Below are 24,880 nucleotides of genomic sequence, written 5' to 3'. Positions count from 1 at the left end.
TTCTGTCAATCGTTCCAATTGGTTCAGGATTTTTGTTTCTTGCATTGTCACTTGGTACTTCAGTATAGATTGGTGTGTCTCTGCTAAATGTCTTTATTTGGGTTTTCAGAGGTCTGAGTTCTATTGCATTGTTGCATAGTCCTTCTTGTTCTTCTTTAGGCGTTTCGAATGTGATGAGCCTTTTTGTTAGGACCTCTGTGCTGGTAGCAAACCTTGGTGTTCTGCTACTTACTGGGAGTCCACTTGGCCTACTGTTTGTTATCGGCCACATGTTGTGGTTTTACCAGGTCGATGGATACAACTCGGTTCTCCTTTTTACCAGCAAGTGGCGGTAGTACAACTGATCTTGTCCCGTTGACAGACAAGACAGGAACTGCTTTTCTGTAGGAAGGCCCAAATTCCTTCTTTACCGCGATCTTTTCCCTGACTAGATCCCCGACTTTTGGAATCCAGACAGGTCTTGCTGGGACAGGTGGTGATTCTTCAGTGGTTGTTGGCTGTTGTTTCAACTGTATGTTGCTCAGGTCTTTTCTTGTTTTGTTTAAGTCCTGCAAAATAGCCAAACGGTCTTTGACATCAAAGGTTTTTTCTATTACCACTGAAGTCTGACTATCAAGGTCAGAGATCAACATCCTAGTTCCGAATAATAATTCGTACGGACTGAATCCCTTCAGAGAATTTCTTGGCAAGTTATTTAGACTACGTTGGACACTTATTAGATGTTTGACCCACCCAGCTCCCGAACCTAATATCCTTTCTATTATAGATTGCTTTCTGCCTTGGTTTTTTCTTTACACCATCCCGTACCCTCAGGAAGGAAGTGAGAAGATTCCCGCTGGGCTGTGCTCATTTGGCCATGTTTCCCCCCCAGGCTGGATTGCCTGAGTGAAAACAATGGTCAAACGTAACATGCTCTTAGCGTATATGCCAATTAGACTCGCAAATCTTGTATAATAGTCCGGACGTCAGCCGAGTGCTGGTGATCTACATTATAAGTGGAAACTAGCCTGTATATGTTAATCGCAAGCCATTCTTTTTGCTGGTAATATTATCTGCCTTGATACGACGAGGTATTAAACTGCTTCTCTCCCCACTGCGATCTCTGTTGCAGTTTGGGCAGTTTTTTACAAACATGGTGTAGTGCAGGCTCATGCCTGGCCACCAGTACCGTGATTGTAATTCTTCCAGAGAATCTTTTAATTTAAGGTGTCTGTGACCCTCGCCCATGTGTGCGTCTGCGATTAACAAGTTTCTCCTGTCCATGTTTGGAATCACTCTATCCCCCACTCCAGGGATTCGAGCAAAAGGGACGGAGTTTGCATCGATTATGTATGTATAATTGAGTGGATAGTTGATCGGTAACGCTGAGCAGTCGCCTTTTGATGACGTTTTCACCGCCAGCATTGTTTCACCGTCAATGTATTTTAATGTACGCTTTTTTCGATCTACGGGAGCCGGTTTAGTGGCTGCCGCTGCGGCTGTTTCAGCCAATGAATTCCCTACAACGTGAACGCCATCACGCTGATGACTCAGTGAGTGAGTCACGTGAGTCTTTGGTAGTTCTTTTTGTAAAAGAGCTATTTGTTCCCAGAGCAGTTTCTGTTTTATTTGTGCATCTGTGTCATCTTTGTAACCGTTTTGAATCCATGTCTGCAAATCGCTGTTATATGATTTGACGCAGTAATATGAATCTGACACTATAAGTGTCGGGAATTCGCGATCCGCATTATCTAGCGCCATTTTCAAAGCTATTATTTCAGTTTGTAGTTCTGAATTAGTTTCTACTGAGTGTGATTTTGTTAATAGAGGTCTTAGTTTACCTCCGCGCCACACTTCTTTTGTAATCTCACATGTGGGGTTGTATGCATGTTCTCCCCAAACGGAGGGTTGAGCATGTCCGTCTGTATAGATTACACAGGCGTAATGTCGTAGAGGAAGAATGTCGATTGGCAGAGGATACGTCTTTTCATATTTTAGATTTTTTAATTCTTCTAGGTCTTAGAAAATTGTCAACCAGGCTATACTTGATAATTCATATCCTACATATAAGACTGTCAGATGGGCAATTCTTGACTTTTTAAAGTTGAATTTGTAACCCTCTGCAGCGAACCCAAGTATTATGGTGTTCACCCTTTTCAAGTGAGTCTCCAAGTCATCATCTGTTAAGTAAATGTCATCGACATAAGATAATGCTTCATCATCATATAGTTGTAGTAATTCTGTTACTCTCGCTGAGAATACCCCCGGGCTGTTCTTGTACCCCTGGGCTAACCGACAGAATTGTTTTTGAGTGCCATTTACTGAGAATGCAGTTAAATATCTGCTCTCTGGTGCTATGTTTTGACAAAAGAATCCATTGGAGATGTCCAGGGTTGTTTTGTATTTTTTGCGCACTATGTTATTCATTAGTGCAGCACTGTGTGAGTTTTGCACTGCAAAGGTTTTGCAACATGTGTTAAGGTGTCGGTAATCCAAAACTAGACGATATGAATTGTCTGGTTTGGAGACCGGAAACAAAGGATTGTTCATTTGTGAGGTGCAAGTTTCAATCACCCCCTGGTATTCTAGCTGATCTAGTATCTCATTTACTTGTTTTTTAGCTTCTTGCTTAATTGGGTACTGCCTTTGTGCAGTAGGTTGTGATTTTAACTGGATTTTGTGAGGAGGAGAATCCTCATCCCATCCTACATGATTTTTATATAAAGCAGGTGCTAAGGCCACTGCCCACTTTCTAGCAAGTGTGTATTTTTTATGAATCGGTATTTGATTCGAGAAGGCAGGCATAATTACTTCTTCGCCATGAGGGCACTCCCTGACAAACTCTGGTGGCCAGTCTTTTTCAGCTAGAAGGATGTCATAACCCTTTGAGAGGTTATCCCAAAATAGTCCCCTTATTTTCCTAGTCTTATCTCCCTCTATACGTAATGTTATCTCGTATATCTTGTGGGGCTTGCTAACTCTGGTGTCTGCAGTTTCCACTTGAAGGTATTCATTCGTGTCCACTGTCTCCAGATGATTCATAAGGACTTTGCGAGCTATGCTCACCTCTGCTGCGCTGTCTAGCATTGTCTGAGCCCACTCTCCGTTTTTCAGTTGTGTCCTCAGTATTCTCGGCATTGTTAACTACCTTGATACTGGCTACCTTCTTTTTTGGAAATTGTAATTTCTTTTTTAGCTGAGCAGGTTCCTTGTCTTTGGACTTGGCGTGCTCTTCTGATCGTCCTCTTCTTTCCTATTTCTGCGAGGAAGTCTGAAAAGATTGAGAGGGACGTGTATCAATGTCTTGATATCTATCAGGTTTTTTAATATTATCCCTATTTCTAAGGTTATATCTATTCCCCGAGGGGTCACTCTGCGGTGACCTCTGTCTTTGGTTTGGAGATTTCTCTCTTCGCCTAGGAGACCTTCCTCGGGACTGGAATTTCTTTTCTTTAGGATTGGATTGTTTGTTTCCATCCCAGTTCTTTTTTGGTGAATTATTATTATTAAAAAATATTTTTTCTGGACTTGTAGTCAGTTGCGGTTTTACTGGTATTCCACCTAGACTATCTCTGCCTAGTTCTTCATAGGATTTTTCTATGATTCTGGCAATTTCAGCTGGTTGGTCTGCTATATCTGTCTCTTTTAACCTCTGGCGGATCGCCATGTTTGCTGCTTCACCTTTTATGTTGGCTAGTAATATAGCCGAGACCTGCTTGAAGTCTTTCAGTAATTTCATACCAAGAGTTAAAGCAGGTTCTGGACCGTATTCATCTTGAATTTGTTTTAGCACATCTGGTATTACCGAAATGGATGGAACACCGTGCGTTTTTGTGTAGATGGAAGCAAAGACTGTACCCCAAGTGTCACAGTCCTCAATGTGTGGTGCGATTCCCATTGGGAGACATATAGTCAGAATCCTGTGTTTTTCTAATGGGGTGGTGTCAGGAAACACCGCCTCTATTTGCGTAATTTTCTGTGCCAACCAGAATGGTATCTGTTCCCGTTTAGCTGGAACTTTACCTAGGCAGGATTGGATGTTCTGTGGTGTAATTTTATTTGTGTTCCCCTGGTGAGGGGTCAGCTGTGGAAGTTTAATCGCTGGCTGAATTGTTGAAGTCCGCATTACATACTGAACTAATTGTCTATGATTTTTTAGTAATTGTTTTAGCTGTATTAACAGCTCTGCTGCAGGCATTCTATCGATGTCTGGATGTGGTGTGTATCCGGCTAAGACCGGCCACGTTGCTCCTGGTCTTCCTAAAGGACCGAGCCTTGTAATGTGATTGTTATGTATTAGGGCGCCATCAAATAAGAGCAAATGCTCTTGGAATTTGAGTGGTACTTCCACCTCCTCGAAAGGAGTGTATGTTTCAGGAGGTTCCTCTACTTTGTAATAGTGGAAGTACTTTGTTACAGCATTTGCTGCCGGAAAATGTATCCATGAATAGTATACCTCTGTCTGCCGATATTCGTGTGCCTCAATTACGAATATGACTGTGCCACCTCTAGGTGTCAGTCCATTTTCTATAAGTTTTAAGGTTATAGATCTCCTTTTAATGACCGGAATGAGTGTTATATTCGGGTCTGCTGCTTGCATGGTAGCATCAGCATCTGCGAGTTCAGTAGCTAATCTAACTGCCTCTCTTTCTTCATCACTGTCTCCCATTTTACAGACAGGATGGTATTATGTCTATTTGCAGATCAGGTTTCTTTATGGAACAAAGATTAGATGCACAATATTTTGGAACTGTTTATCCTTCAACGTTGACTTGACCAAGAACCATACATAGGAGTTCCCTCCTGCGAGGTTTTGGAGGATATAACCTTTCACCCACTCCAGACGTCTTTGGAGTTTTTGGGAAAAGGGGTCTGAGTGAGAAAGCACGACTGAGTTACTCTAAATGTCTTACGTTAGTTTTATCGCCCTTTCCAAACGCGTTGGGCGCCATGTAGTGTAGCTCCTATTTTCCCAATAGGCTCTGCGCATTGGAATAGTACCTACAGCAGTAAAGGCCTAGGCCAGACGTTAACTAGGTCTACTACTGTCGATACTAGACTTAATTTTTGGGTTTGCCAGCTAAGCTCAGAGTTCGCTAGAAACTTTCTCGAATGTTCAAGGAAGGAATTAACTCCCCTGATTAGACAAGAAGGGATTTAGTTTCTGACAACCATAGAACATGACAACTTTGCTCTCCCCTAATCAAGAGTCAATCTCGAGAGTCGTGTGAGCACAAGGCAATTATTTTACTCAGTCAGTACGTGCATTCTTAGTCTCATCAGAATGTAGAGAAAAGGAAGAGACGGGCGTGTTCAATAAAAAGGTGTTGTTTATTGATCAGTCTCTTTTCTCATACATGAGAAATGGATCGATATTATTGCAATACTTATAGTTAAGTAAAGTGCATACATAAAAAGCAATAGTAAAAAATAATACTGTAAAAACATTGATATGGTTTCTGAGCCATATGATGTTTAAAATGATTAAAATATATTTACATACACATATACATTTTGACTAAACGTGCTCAACTGGTGTTTCTAAATACGCCTAACCCGTGTACCTGACCTAAGTCTAATGCGTGGGCGGGAATAGAAAGTTACAGTTTAAGTTAAGTTTGTTTTTGCCAAGTGAATAACTAAAGAATTCTCTGTGAGGGGTTATTCAGTTCTGTACCTGGAATTTAGGATGGATGAGGAATAGTATCTCTTTCTCTGCTCTCGATATTCCAGGCTGCCTGCGAGGGCTGCCCGAAAGCGCCGGTGCTGGGTCTCTCGGCTTGAGATAGCAGCGCGTCTCTCAGCGCGTCAGGAAGGCGGGGCTGCTGCCAGCGGGGTCTGCTTCTGCTCTCGGCTTCGGCAAGTATGGCTGCTCCGTCTTGTCACCACGCGTGTGTTTGCATAGGGCAAGGTCGGCAATATTTATACCTTAAAGGTGCCGAGATTGACGTAAGGATGGACATAGATACGTCAATAAAGATGTCATACGACTTGCTCGTTAGCACATTCTTTACTAAAGTTCTCTGTGAAATCAAAACAATGGCCGCACGGATTATCCAGGTTGTCATAGGTTTGATTTGTTATGAGAACGTCGTATGCCTTATCAGGGGCTGGAGGAATGTCGCTTGTCTAATTAGATCTCAAGCGTTATGACCTAATCAGATAACACGTTCCTGTGCCATAGTGTGACTGCGTCAGATAACGGTATCTGCATCATGGGGGTTTTCTTGCCTCATGGGCTGACTGTTAGTTAACTTGATAGTTAGGTTAACCAGAATAGGGTCAGGAATAGGGGGACTGATTCAGAACGTATAGAAATACACGACAAAATGTCTGCAGCCCCTTCTGTAATACTAAAGTGCCATGGTGGTATGCAAAGTAGGTTCTAACACCCGATGCGCCCCCAGGGAACTTACGTAATATAGCCCCAGAACTTTAGCCCATTGTTTAGGGAGTGCCCAAGAGTCACCCCCACCCACTAGCTGGTACCAGGTATAAATATGGCACCTCAAGGCAACATCCTTAGAACAATTTCTGGAAACGCAGAAGATCAGGAGAGGACTGGACCTGCTGTCTGTGACATGAGGTACAAAAGGGGGTGGTGGTGATGGACGGATCATCTGAACCAATCAAACACTCACACCCAGTCAAAAGATCTGGGTTTAATCCATCACCGTTCTTTAGCCCACTCTGCCACCCCAGTTCAGACATGGCTATATGCAAATCAGTCCGACCCTGTGCCTCATTGGAACAGTCCAGCCCAAACTGCCAAGCCATGCCTTCCCTGGACCGGAAACAAGCTTCCGAGGACCGGTTTCTGGCATTACAGCCTTCTTCAGCCCGGCTTGCTTGAATCCAGTGGCAAAGTGAGCAAGGGACTCACGTCTGAGCATACCCTGCCACACTTATGGCGGCCAAAGCGGTACAAAAGTGGGTGGTGATGGACGGGCATCTGAACCAATCAAACCCCCTTTTGTACCGTCTGTGACATGAGAGCAGCCCTGAAGAACTGAACATGTTCCCTCTTCTACCCAGGACAACAAGATTCAGTTGGCTGACTTCCAATTGGCCACAGGGACACAACAAGCTGCAAGAGACCTTTCGTGTGAAGTTCCCAGCTCACCAGTAGCAACTGGAGCTGGACTAGATACTGCTATTGGCCTCTACCTGAAACCCTGAGAGTCTCTAAATGTCTCTGTAAAGGACCTGCGGGCCTTAGAAGTGTACTCAGAGGGGCATATTCTCAATGACTTTCGCCGAGTTATCAGCACCTTATCTTAGCCAATGTGTCAATAAATGTATCGCCCCATTCACAAGCTGGTGCTAACAGCTTATATCACCAGTTTTCCTGCAATAGCAGCCGCAAAACATAGCCGCAGATGACCCCGGCAACTAACGCTAATGATACGCAGAGTAGGCATTCCCGTGCAAAAGGCCGCGACAACACCACTTGACAAAATTCTCAACGACCAGCCAGATCGGCGATAAGATCACAAATCTTGCAATAAGACGCCTTAGCAGCAGGGATTTAACATCTGCTCTCACTTGGTGTAAAGTCGGATGACAACCTGCCCCATAAAAGAGAGCCCAGCCCAGAGCCACACCTGAAGAACACAACTGAAGAACAACAGATGCCATGGAGCTACTGATCATGCAACTCGGAGCCCCAAGAGGGCCACAACACCCATCTCCACCACCCCCAGGCACGCCACCCCCCGCCACCCCCACCACCCCTTGGATACCCCCCCAGACTACCACAGAGGCAGAGCAGGCAAAGAAGCAGACCTTCAGAAAACGCACCAGCCTCACAGACCTAACACCAGAGGAAGTCATTGCCCACCACAGGCTCAAAAGGACAATCATCCTCCGCATCCTGACCATCATTGCCCACAGGCTGATGGTACCAACACAGCGGACAATCAACATCCCTCCACAGACAAAGCTGCTGGCTGTGCTGCATCTGTTGGTCTCTGGTACCTTCCAACCAACAACTGCCAGAGTCGTAGGAGTCTCATAGCCAGCCCTATCAAAGTTCATCACAACTGTCTTGGATACTATCATCTGCTTGGTACCCCACCACCTTTACTTCCCCCACATTGTGCAGGAACAGCTGGAGACTAAGCAAGGCTTCTACACCATAGCTGGCTTCCCGCACGTGTTGGGGGCAATCACCTGCACACATGTCCTACTTATGCCACCTGCCGACACTGAACACAATTGCCGCAACAGAAAGCATGTGCATTCCATCAATGTGCAGGCAATAGTGGACCAACGGGGACTCTTCACCAACGTCGTCGCAAACTACCCAGTCAGTGTGCAGGATTCCTCCATCTTCTGACAGTCCATCATCAACCAGCGCTTCCGGGATGGCACTTATGGAAATGCACTGCTTGTTGGTAAGTACCAAATGAAAAAATTACACACCTCAACTCCACAATCTTGCAACTCACAACTCTGGGAATGCACATGGTACAAACTCACATACAACATGCTAAAAAACATGCCCACCTACCAGACACAACAGCACAACTTACTGTGGTAACCTGGGCCAGCCATGTACATAAGCCATCAATGGCATGGCACCTCAGCCACACAATAGCAGATTGTGGGGAGAGGTGGGAACCAGGCATTTGCGAAGGAGGCAAGTGACCCATGAATGAGAATATACACAATGGCATGTGTGGCGTGGTTGTGCTGGCCAGAACGCAGTATGCAGACCACAGACATATCCATGTCGACATACACTGCTCGTGTTTGGAGTGTCGCAGACAGTGGACGCAACCATGTCACCTCAGCCAGTAGGGAAGATCACAGAAAAGTAGCTTGTTGCGTCCCTCCCTGTAAGCGTGAGTGGAATTGGCTGGCCCGCCGTACACCAGGCTAGTGTAAGGGTGTGAATAAAAAGCACATAACTCTGGGTGTGGTTAACTTCCAGAATGGCCAACATGTCTGCCAGGGCGGCGCCTCTCACCCCGCCACGAGGCCGGCACCGTGAGCAGTGGTGCTTGTGATCCTGTGCGCCTGCTGCACCCCAGTCCGCTAGTCTCCAGACCCGTCTTGCCAGCCCCTGTGCACCTAGGCCTCACTGCTCACGTGCCGCCACCGGTGTCTGTCAAGAAGGGCCCACCCCGTCTCGGTGCAAGCTCCAAGCCCGAGGCCCGTGCCCTTGGCGGCCTCCTCAGGCCATCACGGCCTCCGCGACACAGGCCCCCAGCACTCCTTTCTTGATGACGTACCCACCCGCTGCCTCCGGCCTACACTCCGGTTAAGTAGGTCACACATTTGGAACTGAGTCTTGATTTCTTAATGGCAGACTACATATCATTGTACACAAGGAGAGGAGTAAGAGGAAGACGCGATTTGGTCCGGAGGAAAAAAGGATCATCGGTACGGAGGTGGTCGAACACTACCAACAACTGCTCTGGTGCTACTAACTCTGTGCATCGCAAGCCAACAACAAGTGGCTGTGGGCCCCTGCTGACTGCTGCCTCCGGCCTACACTAGGTCACACATTAATTATTATTATTATAAAACATTTATAGAGCGCACTATAACCCTGCGGGCATCCTGGCGTTAAGAGAACTATCCAGCACAGGAGCTGCTGGCTACATGATGAAAGCGGCCTATCATCCAGAAAATCTACTCCTACCCTCAAGTGGAGGCATATTATATCCTGGGGAAGAGCCAGGTCTTAATTTTCTTATGGAACAGCAGCAGGCCTTGTGTTCTCCTGATAACTAAAGGGAGATCATTCCAAAGGCGAGCCGCTGCCACGCTGAAGGCTCTTCCTCCCAGGGTCACCCTCCTTTTTTTCGGAACTCTTGCACAATTGGCAGTGGAAGAGCGAAGATTCCAGGTAGGCTTATACCACTGAAACCTATCCTGAAGTGGCTTAGGTCCTTGTTCATAGAGTGCTCTGAACACAATGCACAATGATTTAAACCGGATCCGTTGAGCTACTGGGAGCCAATGTAGATCCGCCAGTGCTTGTGTTGTAGAGGAACAGCGTGGTCGGGAGAGTGCTAACTTCGCTGCTGCCGCCTGGATACTTTGTAATCTGGTAATCAGGTATCCCGGGGATTCCAAAAGCAAGGCATTACAATAGTCCAGGCGGCTAAGAATGGTACTCCTAACTACCGTTGCTCTGACCTGAGTAGGTAGAAGCGGCAGCACCTTCCGGAGACCTCGAATTAAGGAGAAGCAGGTTCCAACTGGTTTATTAACGCGGGTCTCCAAGTTAAGATTCTCATTAAAACTGACCCCCAGGTTGCGTACCGAGTTCACTGGGGTCAGTGGACCATCTGATGTTAGGGGCCAGAAATCTGTCGGCAGGCTTCGGGCAATCCCCCCCCCCCCCGTCCTGCACTGTAAAACCTCCGTTTTCCCACTGTTAAACTGGAGAGAGTTTGCCTTCAGCCACTTTGTCATTTCATGCATACAAGCATGAATACAGTCCAATGATTCCGCCTGGTCCCCATCCAAGGATATCAGGAGCTGTGTATCATCAGCATAATTAATCACGCAGATATTATGCGCCCTAATGATACCCAGCAGGGGTTGCATATACGCATTGAACAGAATAGGGCTAATTGACGACCCCTGCGGTACCCCATGAGAAACTTCCACCAGCTCTGATTGGTACGGGGCGGGGGTGCCACTGCCTGTCGTCTGTCCGACAGATAAGATGGCAGCCACCTAAGCACTACTCCTTTAACTCCAAAGGTCTCTAGCCTTGAAAGCAGAATGTCGTGGTTCACTGTATCGAATGCAGCGGACAGGTCCAGCAGGATTAGAATTGCCGACTGGCCCCTGTCCATCCGCATCCGCAGGTCATCCAACACCACCACTAAAGCTGATTCTGTCCCATGACCTGGGCGAAAGCCGAACTGTTCCTCTTCCAGCATGTTATTAGTCTCCAAATAATGGGACAGAGTCCTGCTAACCGACGTTCCACAATCTTAACTGGATAAGGCAGTAGGGAAATTGGTTGGTAGTTTTTATAACTGCACGGATCAAGGGTAGATTTTTTCAAAAGTGGCGTGATGACAGCCCGCTTCCATTCCACAGGCACACTACCTGTGTCGATAGACTGGCAGCATAGCTGTCGCAGAATGGGAAAGATCTCTGACCCAAACTCCTTTATCATCCTGTGGGGAAGTGGATCCAAAGGGGAGCCAGAAGAGACCCCTAAGGCCACCCTAGCAAACTCCTTCTCCGATGGAATTGGAAACTTATCCACGGAGACCCCAGAAGCAGCTATCTCATTAGAGTCCTTCTCATTTTTGGGCTGTCGAGGATTTGAAACTGAGGCTTGATATCATGATGGCTGAGTTCATTTGTTAATGGGACGTTTGATATCCCTATACTCCCTCGATGTGGTGCCACTAACTCTGTGTATAGCATTCCAAATACATGTGTCTGTGATCCCTTGCTGACTACTGCCTTCGGTCTACACTGTGACAATGTTGCAATGTGGCTTGCCCCCGGAGTGCGGGTTCGGCCGAAGGGGTAAATGAGGGAGGGCAAGCTCGCTTAGGATCCAGGAATCATACATGCCAACTGTTGTGTGTGTCGCTATTACCGCAGCATAAGCCAAAGGTATACCCTCAACTGCATCGCAAGTTCAGCCAGACATGAAGTCGACACCTGTGTCCTCCCTATCCTTACCATAGGCCTACACACACGTATCCACCCACCTTCAACGCACAACATCACAGTGTCGTTGTCAGGCTTGTGGACATACGCAGACAGGCATGACAATGGTGTGCCGTAGGAGTGCAAGTGATGCAACCGCTCTGCGCACACTAGTAAATAGGCTTGGGGGAGGCAGGAACAGCAGTGAGGCTACGTAATACACATTGATGCAGCTCATTTACTACAAGTAGTACATGTCAAACAGAAATTATTTAGTTAAACATATCACACATCAATAAACCAGTGAGCCTGACAACACATCATGCAGAACCAACTATTGACTCATGTCTCTCTGCACTGTCACAGGTGATCAAGGATATGCACTCTGACCTTGGATGATGACACCCCTCTGAGCCCCAAACACATGGGCCCAGTCGCAGTACAATGCACCCACAAATGCACCAGGCGCATCGTGGAACACGCATTTGGCGTGTTGAAGTCACATTTCAGGTGCATGGATATCACAGGTGGAAGGCTCCTGTACAGCCCAGACATCGTGTGCAAGATGATCGTTGCATGTTGTTTATTGCACAACATATGTGTACGCACCAATGCCCCATGGATACAAGTGCCAGATGCACCGGACGATGATGAGAAAGATGAGGCAGGTGGACCACACCACACTGCAGCTGCAGCAGGAATAGCCCGTAGGAACACCATCATTGACAATTTCTTCACATGAGCCCGTCACATTGTCACAGTCCTTAGAAATCATGGGACAGTACAAAGTGACCACAGGCACAGCATGTGCAAATGAATTCATTACAACACATATTACCTGAGTGCATGTCACTCCTCTGTATGAGCACATCACTTTGACAAGTGTAACTGTAACATGTAGTGCTAACAATCTCATAATTTGAAAATAGATGGTGGGCGTGTCACCTCTGTACAGAGAAGCTGTTTAGGGTGTCACATATTTAAAATGACATTTTTGTGTGTCACAGATAGTAAAGAATCTCACTCATCAGTGTTTCACATGTGTCCCAAATCATGGATGACATCGCTGTAGCCACTCTGACTAGACAGTTGTTGTTGTTTCTGACTCATGACTCCAGCGACGTCAGCTATGGATTGTTGGAGGGCATGGGGAAGACTGTGGGTGTCCATTAGGGAGTGTAAGTGGTCTCTGATGGGACCTAGACACCCAAGTATGGCATCTAGTTTGGCTGCCATGAGGTCGAACCCCACCCGCACGGGTTCAGCCAGCTCCTTCTGGCGGCATTGGAATGCCATGTGTTCTTTGGTGAGGTGCTGGGAGCCAGAGGTGGTGGTGGGTGCTTTCTGCTGTGTGGTCTGTGCCGGGGGTGGGCTCATCTCGATGGTGCTGGGCTGCCCTGCTACTGGAGGTGGGGTGCGGAGGTTGTCCATGAACCTTTGGAGTTCATTGTAGTTGTTGTCCTGGGGGTCATCTCCATCATCACTGACATGGTGTAGGTTCTGCTCTGCATGAGGTGTTGATTGTCCCTCTGCAATGTAATGGGGTGGTGCAGTTTCACAGTGTGTTCCATGTATGTTTACGCATTGGGGATGTTTACATTCAGACTGCATGACAATGTACATTGTGACTGTTTGTGGGAGATGCCTATTTGATGCGGGAAAGTGGACATTTGTACTACATCACAGATGTGAGGTTGTACTCGTACATCGTCATCTTACTGTTTTTTTTCTCTGTTTTATGGTGCATTTTCCCGCATGATGCTTGGGAATTGCAGGCTTGCCACTGGTTATCGCAGATTTCTGTATCACGATTTGGGACATCGCTGCTTTTTTCGCATTCGTGTTTCACATTTGTTAGGTGTCTTGTTAATTTCAACGCGGTCATTTGATGCATTATCGTGTGACTATCGCATGGTACTGCCTTGTTGGGAGTACAACGTTAACACCGCATTATTTCACAGTGATAGACTGCGATGGGAAGAGTTGTGTTAAGCAAAGTTTGCGATAATTATCACACGTTCGTGAGAATATCCTCAATGATTGTTTGCACACCAGAGGCAAGTTTGGAAACTTTTGAAAACCTTTCCTCCAGAGTTCCAGTGCTTCAGCATGACCTGCCGGAGAGGACTGGATTTCAGATTCGTCCTACTCAAAGGACCTTGCACCTCCACAAAATATGACTGAGTCCCATTCTGCTTTGGGACTTAGATAAATTGCAGAGAGTAATCTCCAAAGCTCCAGAGCAGAGCTCAGCTCGACCAACCTGCTTCAGGTATATCACCTTCAGTTCCATTGTAGAAGCTACAATTTTCGCTAGAGCCCTCTCTGGGAGCATTTCTCTTCATAAAGTGACAAAGCATCGTACTGCGCTGTGACTTAGAAGAAATGTCAGTGCTTTCTTTTTTAAAAAAGTGACAAACTTCCTTTTTGAAATGGGACTTGGAAACGTTTTTGAACTTTTGACTTTCAGACTTTTCATCAGCATTAATAATTTATGTATCCAACCAGGGCTCCACCGCAGTTGGCCTCAAATTGCATCTAGATTCTGGTCTACCATTTCCAGAGGTTATGATTGGCGTGTAGTATTGTTGATGCTATTTCGATTTAAAACTTGAAAAATTCAATCTTCGGGTTTCCCTTATGGCATTTTTGGCATTTGGTGACATTTTGTTTATTAAATTGGAGTAGAATGTTTTTTGTTTTATTTCTTTTACTTTTTAACTGTTTTGATACATATAAATGATTTGCATTATTTCTTTAAGTTAAGCCTGTCTGTTCTGTGCTGTAGCTACCAGGAGTTGAGTTCAGGTTTAAATTACTGAAACCTTTGACTGGACCTTTCATTTTTTTTGTTTTTGTAACGTATCTTACTAGACTTTTGTATATGAAATACACCAAATGCATATTAATAACAACATCTCTGACATAAGTTCAATACAAGATTTTTTGCTATGGATGACCATAATATATGGTATAAGAAATACATGGTATAAGAAATAAGACATAATCTGATGCATGTTTAGAATTGATAGCACAACAATCAGTAGCCATAGTACGCGTAATTAGTGAATATGTGCTATATCCGGGACTGAACCTTTCAGTTTAGTGACTGTATGACTTGTGGCGGACTACCATCCGCCCCAATTAACAATTCATTTCTTACGCTCAGTCTGTTTAGATCTGACTGAGCTGTTTCAACCATTAACTATTGACATTTTCATACTACAAGATACTGATTCTAGAAGATTTTATTGTTACTATAATTTGTGAGTACCATTCCCATCTTGGAATTTTGCAACATAGAGCTGAACACTCATCTTGTTGGTTACTACTCTGCATAATACAAATAAAGTCTTTGAAAAATCCACGTGGAACCTAACTTGATTAGTCTGGGTACTTTCTGATTTCCATCACTGTGCCTGGATCGATATTCCACCCAAAACAAGACATGATCATTATAGTTCTTTGACACAAGGACTTTGAGATGGTAATAGTGTTAAGGTATCATTGATTAGACCATATAACACTTGCTCATGTGTGGAGATGGTTGTAAAAGACTGGCAAATAATATGTATTTGTCTGCAATGAAGAAGAAATAAGATTGTATTCTGTATTTATGTGTGGAGAAGTGTGGCTTGTGTGGAGAAGTGTGGCTCAAATGGTTAGAGTAGCAGACCATGAAGCAGAGGTCTTGCCCGGGACCAGGTTTCAATACCTGCCTCGGCGGGTCTTGGGCTCAATTTCCTCGGACCTGATAATTCTCGCCTAGGTGCCTATTCTAATCATGGGTCCCACTCTGTGACTCTGGGCAATAGCTTGCTTAATCTCCACAACGGCCACAAAAGCGCTTGGATGCCTGGTTTCACACTGGGGGTGCCCAGGAGTGGACACTCACAGGGAAAACCAGGAAAGGTTCCTAAGCGGTATACGGACAGCGCCGGGACACTACCTCAGGGAAGTGGCTGTGCGCTCTATAAATACCGGTACATTTATCAAACAATACCTAAATAAATGTCAAAATATGTAAATATTTGCTCTGCTATCGGTTCTTCTTCTATTATAAGTATAAACTTGTAAATTGCTACCTAAAACTTTTTGACGATTACAAGCAAAGCTGTTCGTACCTTCACTTTTAAGGAGTTTAATTTTGGTATCCAGTCCTGTATTTTTGTATAATAATGTTATCTAAAATCACCCATATACATTTGAATTAATAAACGGCTGAAACATAAAGGGTTATAGCTTTTAAAACAAATATCAGCACTGTTCTGCTTCCTCTTTGTGTGACGTCTTTGTGCAGAGGGAACTAGTTAAGGCTTAGCTGCCAAGTGAACCAATGACATATGTAAGACCCTCACTAAGTTGGGGTATTGTTGGCTGGTCTTGGGCTTTACAGGATGGACCACGAAATTGAAATGGTGTTCATCTTCGGCTTAAAAAGACCTCTATTATGTATGGGCGCACTGCCCCTGTTTACACCATGGCGCACTTTTGAAAAGGTGCACCTGGTGCAGACAGGAACACTGCACCACATTACAAAGAATGCGTTGCCCCCAGAGCAACCGTAAACTTGTGCTGCCCTGGGGACAGGGCATTCAAATAAATAATAGAGCGGCTGCTTCAAAGCCTCTCTGTGTTTCACATGCACACAGCAACTCACTTGCATTTTAAAGAGGAATTAGAGATCCCTGTGTAGGCGGATGCAATGAGTGACTGATCTGCCTACAGGGAGATATCTTTGGGGGTCCATGGAACACCTTTTCTCCCCTCCAGTGGGCTGCCTTTAGGAGACACAATTTCAATATGCCTTGCAAGGGCATGTTGGACTCTGCACCCAAATCCATAATATGGCACGGGCGCAGAGGCATAGTGATTCTTTCATTTGCATGGGGTTACAACCCATGCAAAAGAAGGAAAACCCTCTCATGATTGCGCCGGCGTTACATGTGTGACAGCGCTATCAGCATTACAGAAGGGGACGCACAAGCATCTTCGTTTGCCTCTGTTATAACATTGTGTCCCGAGGGCGCACAAAGTGGGAGCACACGCTTGTTGCGCTCCCGGGGCACAATGTATAATACGACCCCTGTTGCCTTGTGGTGGAATTTGCCCTGTTAACTACCTCGTCAGCTTTGATTAAACTCTTTATATAATTAGGATGCAGCATGAGTAAGGGTCCTTAAATAATCGATTAACTGTGTGAATAAGGACCCATTTGCTCCTCCTTCTGATGGGCAAGTTTTTTTGCTAGTCGCCCTGTGTATATGGTGCTTTTGGACAATGGACAAAGTGAAACTAGAAGTCTCACATTGCAAAGTGTTGCTAGGACTGGCAAAAGGTGTTACAAGTAATACTAGGGCACCTGACATATATGCTTAATGATGTACACATTCAAATGACCCTTATTAAACTTGGAAAATGTGTCTCCAAAGTGCCCACATAGATCGGTGATCACCTTTCCTCCACTATCTCCTGTACTGTTTTTTAGTCTTCGCTCTCTCGAAGTCAGCCCACCATTTTGCTGGGTTTGAAGTCTCGCTATCTCTGCTATGTTGAGAAGCTTGTTTATGCAAACAGTATTTTACTTTTTTTTTTTCAGTTTCACAGCAGCAAAAATAACACAAATCAAATTACAATTTGCATTAAATGTCAATGAGGAAGAAAGCAAAAAAACTTAAACTTATCAGTATAAATCACTCATTCATCCCTCGAAATAATCATGAAAGGCACCCCAAATACTTATACCTATCTGACGTTTTTTACGCCCCTTAACAGAAAATAGGCCCCATTATAACTTATATAAATGATACATTTTTGCATGCCAGATTTCCAATGGTGGAGGATCTTTCTGCAGCCATTCACCAGCAATACAGAGACGAGCAACAGTCATAGAAAAAAAAATCAACAATCGATACCGATGTGTTAAGTTCACTAGACTGCTAGCAGGCAATTTCCCTAAGAACATCATTGCGGGAATAATAGTCAAATGACCATTCATTACCAAAGACAGAAATTTTCTATATCAGTAATAAATCTAAACAATTTATCAAAACTGAACTTTCAAATTCGCTGACATTAACGTTTCCCTAGACATTGCAATAAGTTTCGTAACCGAAATATCAGATTCTTCCAGCTCTCTGGACCATTTGAAATTATATTTGTCCAGATCATCTGGTCTATCAGATAAAAGTAACTGATATAAAACCCCAATTTTTGGCTGTCATCTAACCATCTCTATAATAGAATGGGGTACCATATTAATATTAGTCCGAAATAAAAAATCCCTAATCTGCAAAAAAGTTTTAAAACTGAACTTTGGGCAAACCATATTGAGAAACTAACTCATCAAAAGATTTACACGCCCCATCTGAAGAATAAAGATCCCCTAAATCCTTAATGCCTTTCCTTCTCCAATCTTGAGGAATTGTATCCCCAAATATAGAAGGTAAAATCTTAACTGCATTCAAAGGCGTATAATATGAAATTTTCCTTATTGAGTTCCGCATACGTAGTCGTTTGCAGACTTTAAATGCACTGTTCAGGATTTTAAATCGACTTCATTTGTAATAGCTTCTATCCACCTCTGTAAATAAGCATTGTCTAACAATTGGGCCTATAAGCATTTCAAAAATTGTGGGTGCCATAGTGCTATTCAAAGCTCCTTCCGCTGTGATTAAAACCCACATCTTTAACAAAAAACAAGTGAAAAAATATAAAGCAAAATCGGGTACTGCTAAACCCCCTCTCTCCAGCGGTAGCGTCATGAAACGCATCGCACGTCTAGGCCTTCCAGGGCTCCAAATGAATTTACCACAAATCGATTGAAGGTGTTGTAACCTAGTATTTGTGACTTCCAAAGGTAATGAGCGGAAAAGATAAAGAGCTCTAGGTAAAATATTCATTTTAATAATATTACAACGCCCTATCAAGTGAAATGCAAGCGTCCCAGTTAACATCCATCAACTCAGACATGGATGATCGAATTTGAATGCCCAAATATGTCACCTCTTTTACTACCCGCTCATCTCTCCAAACAATACTATCAGAGCACAAAATGTGCGTTTTGGACACATTGACCTTATACCCAGAAATCAATCCAAATTCTGTAGCTAGGCGCTCAATCTCCTCAATCGCAAGAGAAGAGTTCACAGTAGTTACAGCTATGTCGTCCGCATAAGCAAATACGGAAAAATGATAATCATGAGACATAAATGGAGGAATACGAATATTGTGAGATAATTGTTCTATAAAGGGATTAATTTAAAGAGCAAATAAAAGGGGGGAACAGGGGCAACCTTGCCGGGTGCCCTGAGTTATAGAAACCGCATTCGATAAAATTCCATATGCAGAAATTTTAGCAGTAGGGTCATTATACAAGGCTTGCAACGCAACTATAAAATTATTACCAAAGCCACTTCGATCCATCAATTGCCACATATAGTCCCATTCTACGCGATCGAACGCTTTCTCCGCGTCAAGTAAAATCAAAGCTAAATCCCTCTTTTCCGTACTAGCCATATCGAATAGTGTAACCACTTTAATAATATGTGAAACAGTTCCACGTTGTGAAATAAATCCGTGTTGATTTAAAGAAACCAAAGACGTAATAACTTTAGATAGTTGGTTAGCCAAAATTTTAGAGTAGATTTTATTAGCACAGTTTAATAAGGAAAGTGGGCGATAGGATCCCACCAACTCCGGTAGTTTACCCTTCTTGCAAAACACGGTGATTGTAGCTTCCGACCTAGATTTAAGGGGTTGCCCTAGTTGTGCCATCTGGAAAGCCTTCAAAACCTCATCCTTAAATAAGTGAAAAACAACCTATAAACCTCTGCAGGAGTCCTGTCCGGTCCTGCCGCTTTCCCTTCGGCCAAACAATTTACTGCACTTTCTAGCTCAGTCATAGAGATCGGGGAATCCAATTGCTCTGCAAGAAGAGGATCTAGGGCCAGATGTAGGTGGCCAATTACCGGTCGGTAACAGACGAATTCGGCCGTTACCGACCGGTAATTGGATTTTGAGATGTAGGGCATGCATTTACAGAATCGGTATTTTACCGATTCTGTATTTACCGATTCGGTAAAATTACCGAATCGGTAAATACAGACTCGGTAAAATACCAATTCTGTAAATGCAGATGTAGCTGGCACATGTCAGAGTGCCACAGGGCTCTAAGAATCGGTATTTTACCACCCAATCCAATTGGGTGGTAAAATACCGAATCCAGGTGTGCATGCACATGTGTGCATGCACACCTGTGCCATGTGACACACAGACATGCCCTTAGGGCATGTCTGTGTGCCACATGGCGCACATGCCTATTTTTGGGGTGCCAGAGGGTGTCAAAGTGACACCCCCTGCACCCTTGCTAAAATCGGTATTTACCGATTCTGTAATTACAGAATCGGTATTGCCCATTGATTCCTATGGGCTGCAAGGCCCATAGGAATCAATGGGCAATACCGAATCAGTATTTACAGAATCTGTAAATACCGAATCTTAACGATTCGGTATTTACCGAATCTGAAATACCTACATCTCCCCCCCTCTATTTTACCACCTCTTAAATACCGATTCGGTATGAATCGGTATTTAAGAGGTGGTAAATTAAAATTACCTACATCTGGCCCTTAGTTGTTCCACTCGCTCCTGTAAAAATACACTATGGCCACCAGTCGATCCTTCCTGTTGAGTACAAAGAGTAGTGTAAAACTGATGAAAGATAGAGAGTATTTGCTGGGGGTCAGAGTGCAGTACACCACTCTGATCCTTCAATACCTGTACAGTTTGCGCAGATTCCTTCATACAAAGTCGCAAGGCCAGCCGTCTTCCAACAGCCTTCCCAAATTCGTGGGTATGCTGTTTGTAAGCTAAATATCTTCTGGCATTCTCAAAGTCCCAAAACCCAAAAACATTTGCCCGGTATTTAGCCACATTATTCACTAATTCAGAGATATCATTCTTACCTAAAGCAATCCCTGTAGTTAAGGCACATTCTGCCTTTTTTAAAACCTCATAGTGACGGGCTAGGTCCAACTTAAATTTCTTCTGTGGTACAAGCTAAAGCTAAGGACTTCCCCCCGAAAACCAGCCTTAAAAGTATCCCAAATAATAATAACAGATGCTGACAAATTATTATTAAAAAAAAACCTTAATCCAATGACTCAAGTGTTTCTTAAATTCCTCATTTAAGCAGAGTTTCCGGTCAAATGAGAAGGACCTGTATGAGGGCCTACTCCTAGTTAAAGCTAAATCAAGCACAATAGGGGCATGATCCGATGAGATCTTGGATATAATAGAATAGACACATCCTTTAACAAAGAAATAGGTGCAAAAAAATAATCCAATATGACAAATTTTTTATGTGGATGAGAATAAAAAGTAAAACCCATGTTGTATTCCTTTAATTTACTATAAACATCGACTAAACCATGATCACTAATTAAATTATATAGTGCTTTGAAAACTTTTGGTTTTTGTCCATGATATTTCAGGGGACCCTCCTGTAAAGCCTGATTAGTTAAATTAATATTAATATGACCACAAATTACCAATGGATGCTCCCACGTAGCTAATTCCACATTTAAGTCAACTAAAATCCCAGGATCGTCAATATTTGATCCGTATATAGTGCAGAGCGTAATCTTATGCCCCTCAATCCTACATTCGGCTATGGCCCACCGACCATATTTATCTGCCAGAGTCCGTCCGAAAACACAAACAGTATTTTACAAACAAAAAACACACTGTACTTCAAAAACTTACCATCTGCAGAGGTTGGTGTTATCCAAAAATCTAAAGTCAGGCACAAATGCAGAAAAAGAATTCCACTGAACATTTTTGCTGCTTTTTTTATCCAGATGTAACGTGTAGGTGTTCCTTTCTGTGTTATTCGATGCTGTTGTGACTCTGGGAAACTTGGAGCCTTGACTGTCTACAAAAAGAAAATTTGGCATCAATTTCCAGGCCCTATTCATGTGCATTCACGCAACACATTTGTAGAGATTTCTTTTTTTTTTGTATCTCAACAATAATAATTTGACAAAGTAGGTTCATTTTAGCTGCATAGCTATTTGGAGAGCTCTGCGTCTTACACGCAAAAACGATAACAGGGTAAACAAATTAAACAAAAGCCATACTTGTTCATACCTTACAAAACCACAAAAGTCCCTTTAATGGAGGAGCTCTCACATATCCCCAGATCCTTGAGTAAATACCTCACCCAGCACAGAATATTTACTTCGCATTTCAAGACTTGTTGTCAGGAGTTCACAGTGGAAAACTAGTCTTACAAAATCGTGCAATACAACGTGCAAACCCTGGACAGGGGGACCAGCTGCTGCATGGATTTGGTGAACTAGAGAACGTTGAACACTAAGGATGTGTTTGTGTTTTTGTTTGGATACATTTGGGCCCCATAAAGTGCTATCTGATGAATTAAAGTTTGCCACTGAGGCTGGTCCACAAATTAAGACATTTAAATAGTGTAAAGAACAATTTATTTATTGATTGCGATTCTATAAACCGCAAACTTTACCCAAAGTTGTCAGAGCGCTTTACAAAAGGACCAGTTACATTACATAAGGACTTCTGAGTACATTAGTTACATAAAAGATACAAACAGAAAACCTCTAAATTCACATAAGAATGGTAGTAAGTACAAAAGTCTACTACAGATACTAGTGGTTAGAGTTGCATATATACAAGTTGCAAATTCACTCAAGTAAAAGATACAAACAGATAAGCTCTAAACTCACATAAGAATGGTAGTAAGTACAAAAGTCTACTACAGGTACTAGTGGTTAGAGTTGCATACATACAAGTTGCAAATTCACTCAAGGAAAAGATACAAACAGATAAGCTCTAAACTCACATAAGAATGGTAGTAAGTACAAAAGTCTACTACAGGTACTAGTGGTTAGAGTTACATGTATACAAGATGTAAAATCACTTAAGATTACATTTGAAAAAGTGATTAGGGTTGGACAATTATATATTACATATTTACAGAAAATGAACTTCTTGCCGTCTTTCAGCCAGGCCTTCAGTTGCTGTGGTCTTCAGCCTGGATTAGGATGAGGATAAAGCAGGGCCGGATTGGCTACCGGGCATTTCACTCAAAATAGGAAAAGCAAAGCCAAATAGTTTTAAAGTATGCTTTAGCACACTTTACACCATATGTTTTTGCATTGTTTATTTAGAAACATTGCAAGTAGGAACATGGCTGGGCAGATACCCAGCAACAAAACCGGGTTCCACCCTGCCAGACCACTGAAATGCCCACTAGCCAGTCCGGCCCACAGTATTAAGGAGAGTGGTTACATTTTTAAACCATAAAGTTGTATTAAAGGTTAAAATGTTACAGAGGGCAAAAGCATCAAGGTAGTGTCAATCAGTAATCAATATATGAATGCATCAGTTAATATGAAGTTCAAATTAGTCAAAGTCATAAAAGAGGACTGTTGGACTTGGTCCTCTCTGCAGGGTCACCCTCATACCTTTTGTCCAGCCACGGCCCGTGGAGGGAGTTTCGGTGGGGAGGAGAGGCGGGGCGGGGGAGGGACAGGGTGGGGGGTGCTAAAAACCGGAGTATGGATAATTGAAGGTAAGTAAACAATTTAATAAATAAAACGAATTTCGTAGCGCACCCTGCATCACATTTTGCGATGCAGGGCGCGCTACGAAATTCATTTTATTAATTAAATAGTTTACTTACTTTCGAAATATTCCACAATCCATGATCTAAATCCAGATACCCAGGTTTGGTCCTGAAGCAAAGTGCGATCTAACTGCCATCTTGGGCGCACCCTATCGGTCCCTCCCAAAACAAGATCCAGTTCAATTCTGCCATGGTCGGAGAAAGGATTGCATCCAATTAGATTATTTGAGATCTGCAAAGATCTTGATATCAAGAAAAAATCTATTCTGGATGCAGTCCGGAAACGATGAGAATAGCATGTGAACAGCTCCCTCTCTACATTCTTGGAGCGCCAGGGATCCCGAAGTTGGTATTCATCTACAAAAGTTCCGAGAAAGCCTTTAGTTCTGGGCTTCAACTGTTTTTATTTTTATTTGAAGTATCCCTTTTCAGATCTTGAATAAAGTTAAAATCCCCTCCACAAATAATTTGTCCTGGGACACCTCTTAACACCTCATGAATTTCTTTCAAAGAAGAAACATCGTCAAGAATTGGGCCGTAGTAGTTCACGAAGTTTAAGGGCTTCCCGTGAAGTTTAACTGTAACCCAAAGCCACCTTCCTTTGGAGTCCCTTCTGGTCTGAATAAACTCCCAGGGTAGATTCCTAGAGAAATAAATTGCTACCCCTCTCTGGGCAACTCCCGCAGATGAAAAAGCAGCTTGACTAAAGTATCTCGGAATAAATAAGTTAGGGTCGTTGGTTTTCAGATGTGTCTCTTGAAAGTATACTACTTGAGGATTTAGTGAGATTACCCACTTTAAGAGAGCCCCATACTTTTGTTTGTTCAGCATACCATTAGCATTGATTGACAGTATCTTACATAAATCATGATTCATTTAAACTGAAATATCTTATCCTTGTCAAGTACCAAATACTGAGAAAATAACTATTACATCCATTGCTTATGTATCTTTTTACTGCGTTTCTCACCCCCTGCTCCCCCCCACCCCAGGAATGTGGCAACACCCCGCACTTCCACGCTGACCACATTCCTCCCTCCCTTCCTTTTCAACTGGGTGTCTTCTTCCTACACCCTGGGTGACCCGACTGACTGGACCCACCCTGTTTTTTACCCAAGAAATGTGTTTTCCCCTTTTATAAAACGCTAGCTCACCCTTTTGCCCCCTCCTTCCCTACACGGAGCCCACAGGATTCCAAGAGAGGACGAAGAGAGAGAAAAACCATTGAGGTAGGAGGGGAAGGGGAAAAGAGAAAAAAGAAAAAAAAAAAAACGCCAAAGAAAGAAGAAAGAAAGCAAATTCTTCTCGATCCATTTCACTCCCTACCCCCTGATATCTCTTTCAAGAGAGACTGTGCCTCATCTAAATCTGAAAATAAGAAAAACTTCCCCCTGACCAAAACTTTCAGCTTCGATTGCTGAGCAATCGAGGCGTGTGCCCCATTTGCTTTGAATAGCTGTAAAAGTTTTACAAATTCTTTCCTTCTTTTTGCAGCTGCCGCTGTCATATCGGAAAAGATCCTGCATTTTGTAGTCTCAGTCACTGCAAATTGGCGTTGCTGATAGGCCTTCGAAAGAATCCTTTCCTTGATCCTGTAGTCTGCAAAGT

The 24,880-nt window shown here is 43.5% G+C and overlaps 1 protein-coding gene across 6 annotated transcripts in view; it reads right to left on the bottom strand.

The window, feature by feature from the left end:
- The window catches only part of LOC144799803 (fatty acyl-CoA hydrolase precursor, medium chain-like), a 447,680-nt gene that overhangs the window by 364,088 nt on the left and 58,712 nt on the right, over positions 1–24,880 (bottom strand). For all 6 annotated transcript variants that reach the window (XR_013603879.1, XR_013603877.1, XR_013603878.1 and 3 more), the window contains exon 2: positions 21,379–21,547. Coding sequence is in view for 3 of the 6 variants with exons in the window: in XM_078671374.1 (XP_078527500.1) it covers positions 21,379–21,451 (73 nt within the window). In the remaining 3 variants the exon portion in view is untranslated. The remainder of the gene's footprint in view (positions 1–21,378; positions 21,548–24,880) is intronic.

Source organism: Lissotriton helveticus, chromosome 12, assembly GCF_964261635.1.
Source record: "Lissotriton helveticus chromosome 12, aLisHel1.1, whole genome shotgun sequence".
Classification (NCBI taxonomy): domain Eukaryota; kingdom Metazoa; phylum Chordata; class Amphibia; order Caudata; family Salamandridae; genus Lissotriton; species Lissotriton helveticus.
This window is presented reverse-complemented; position numbering and strand designations above follow the sequence as displayed.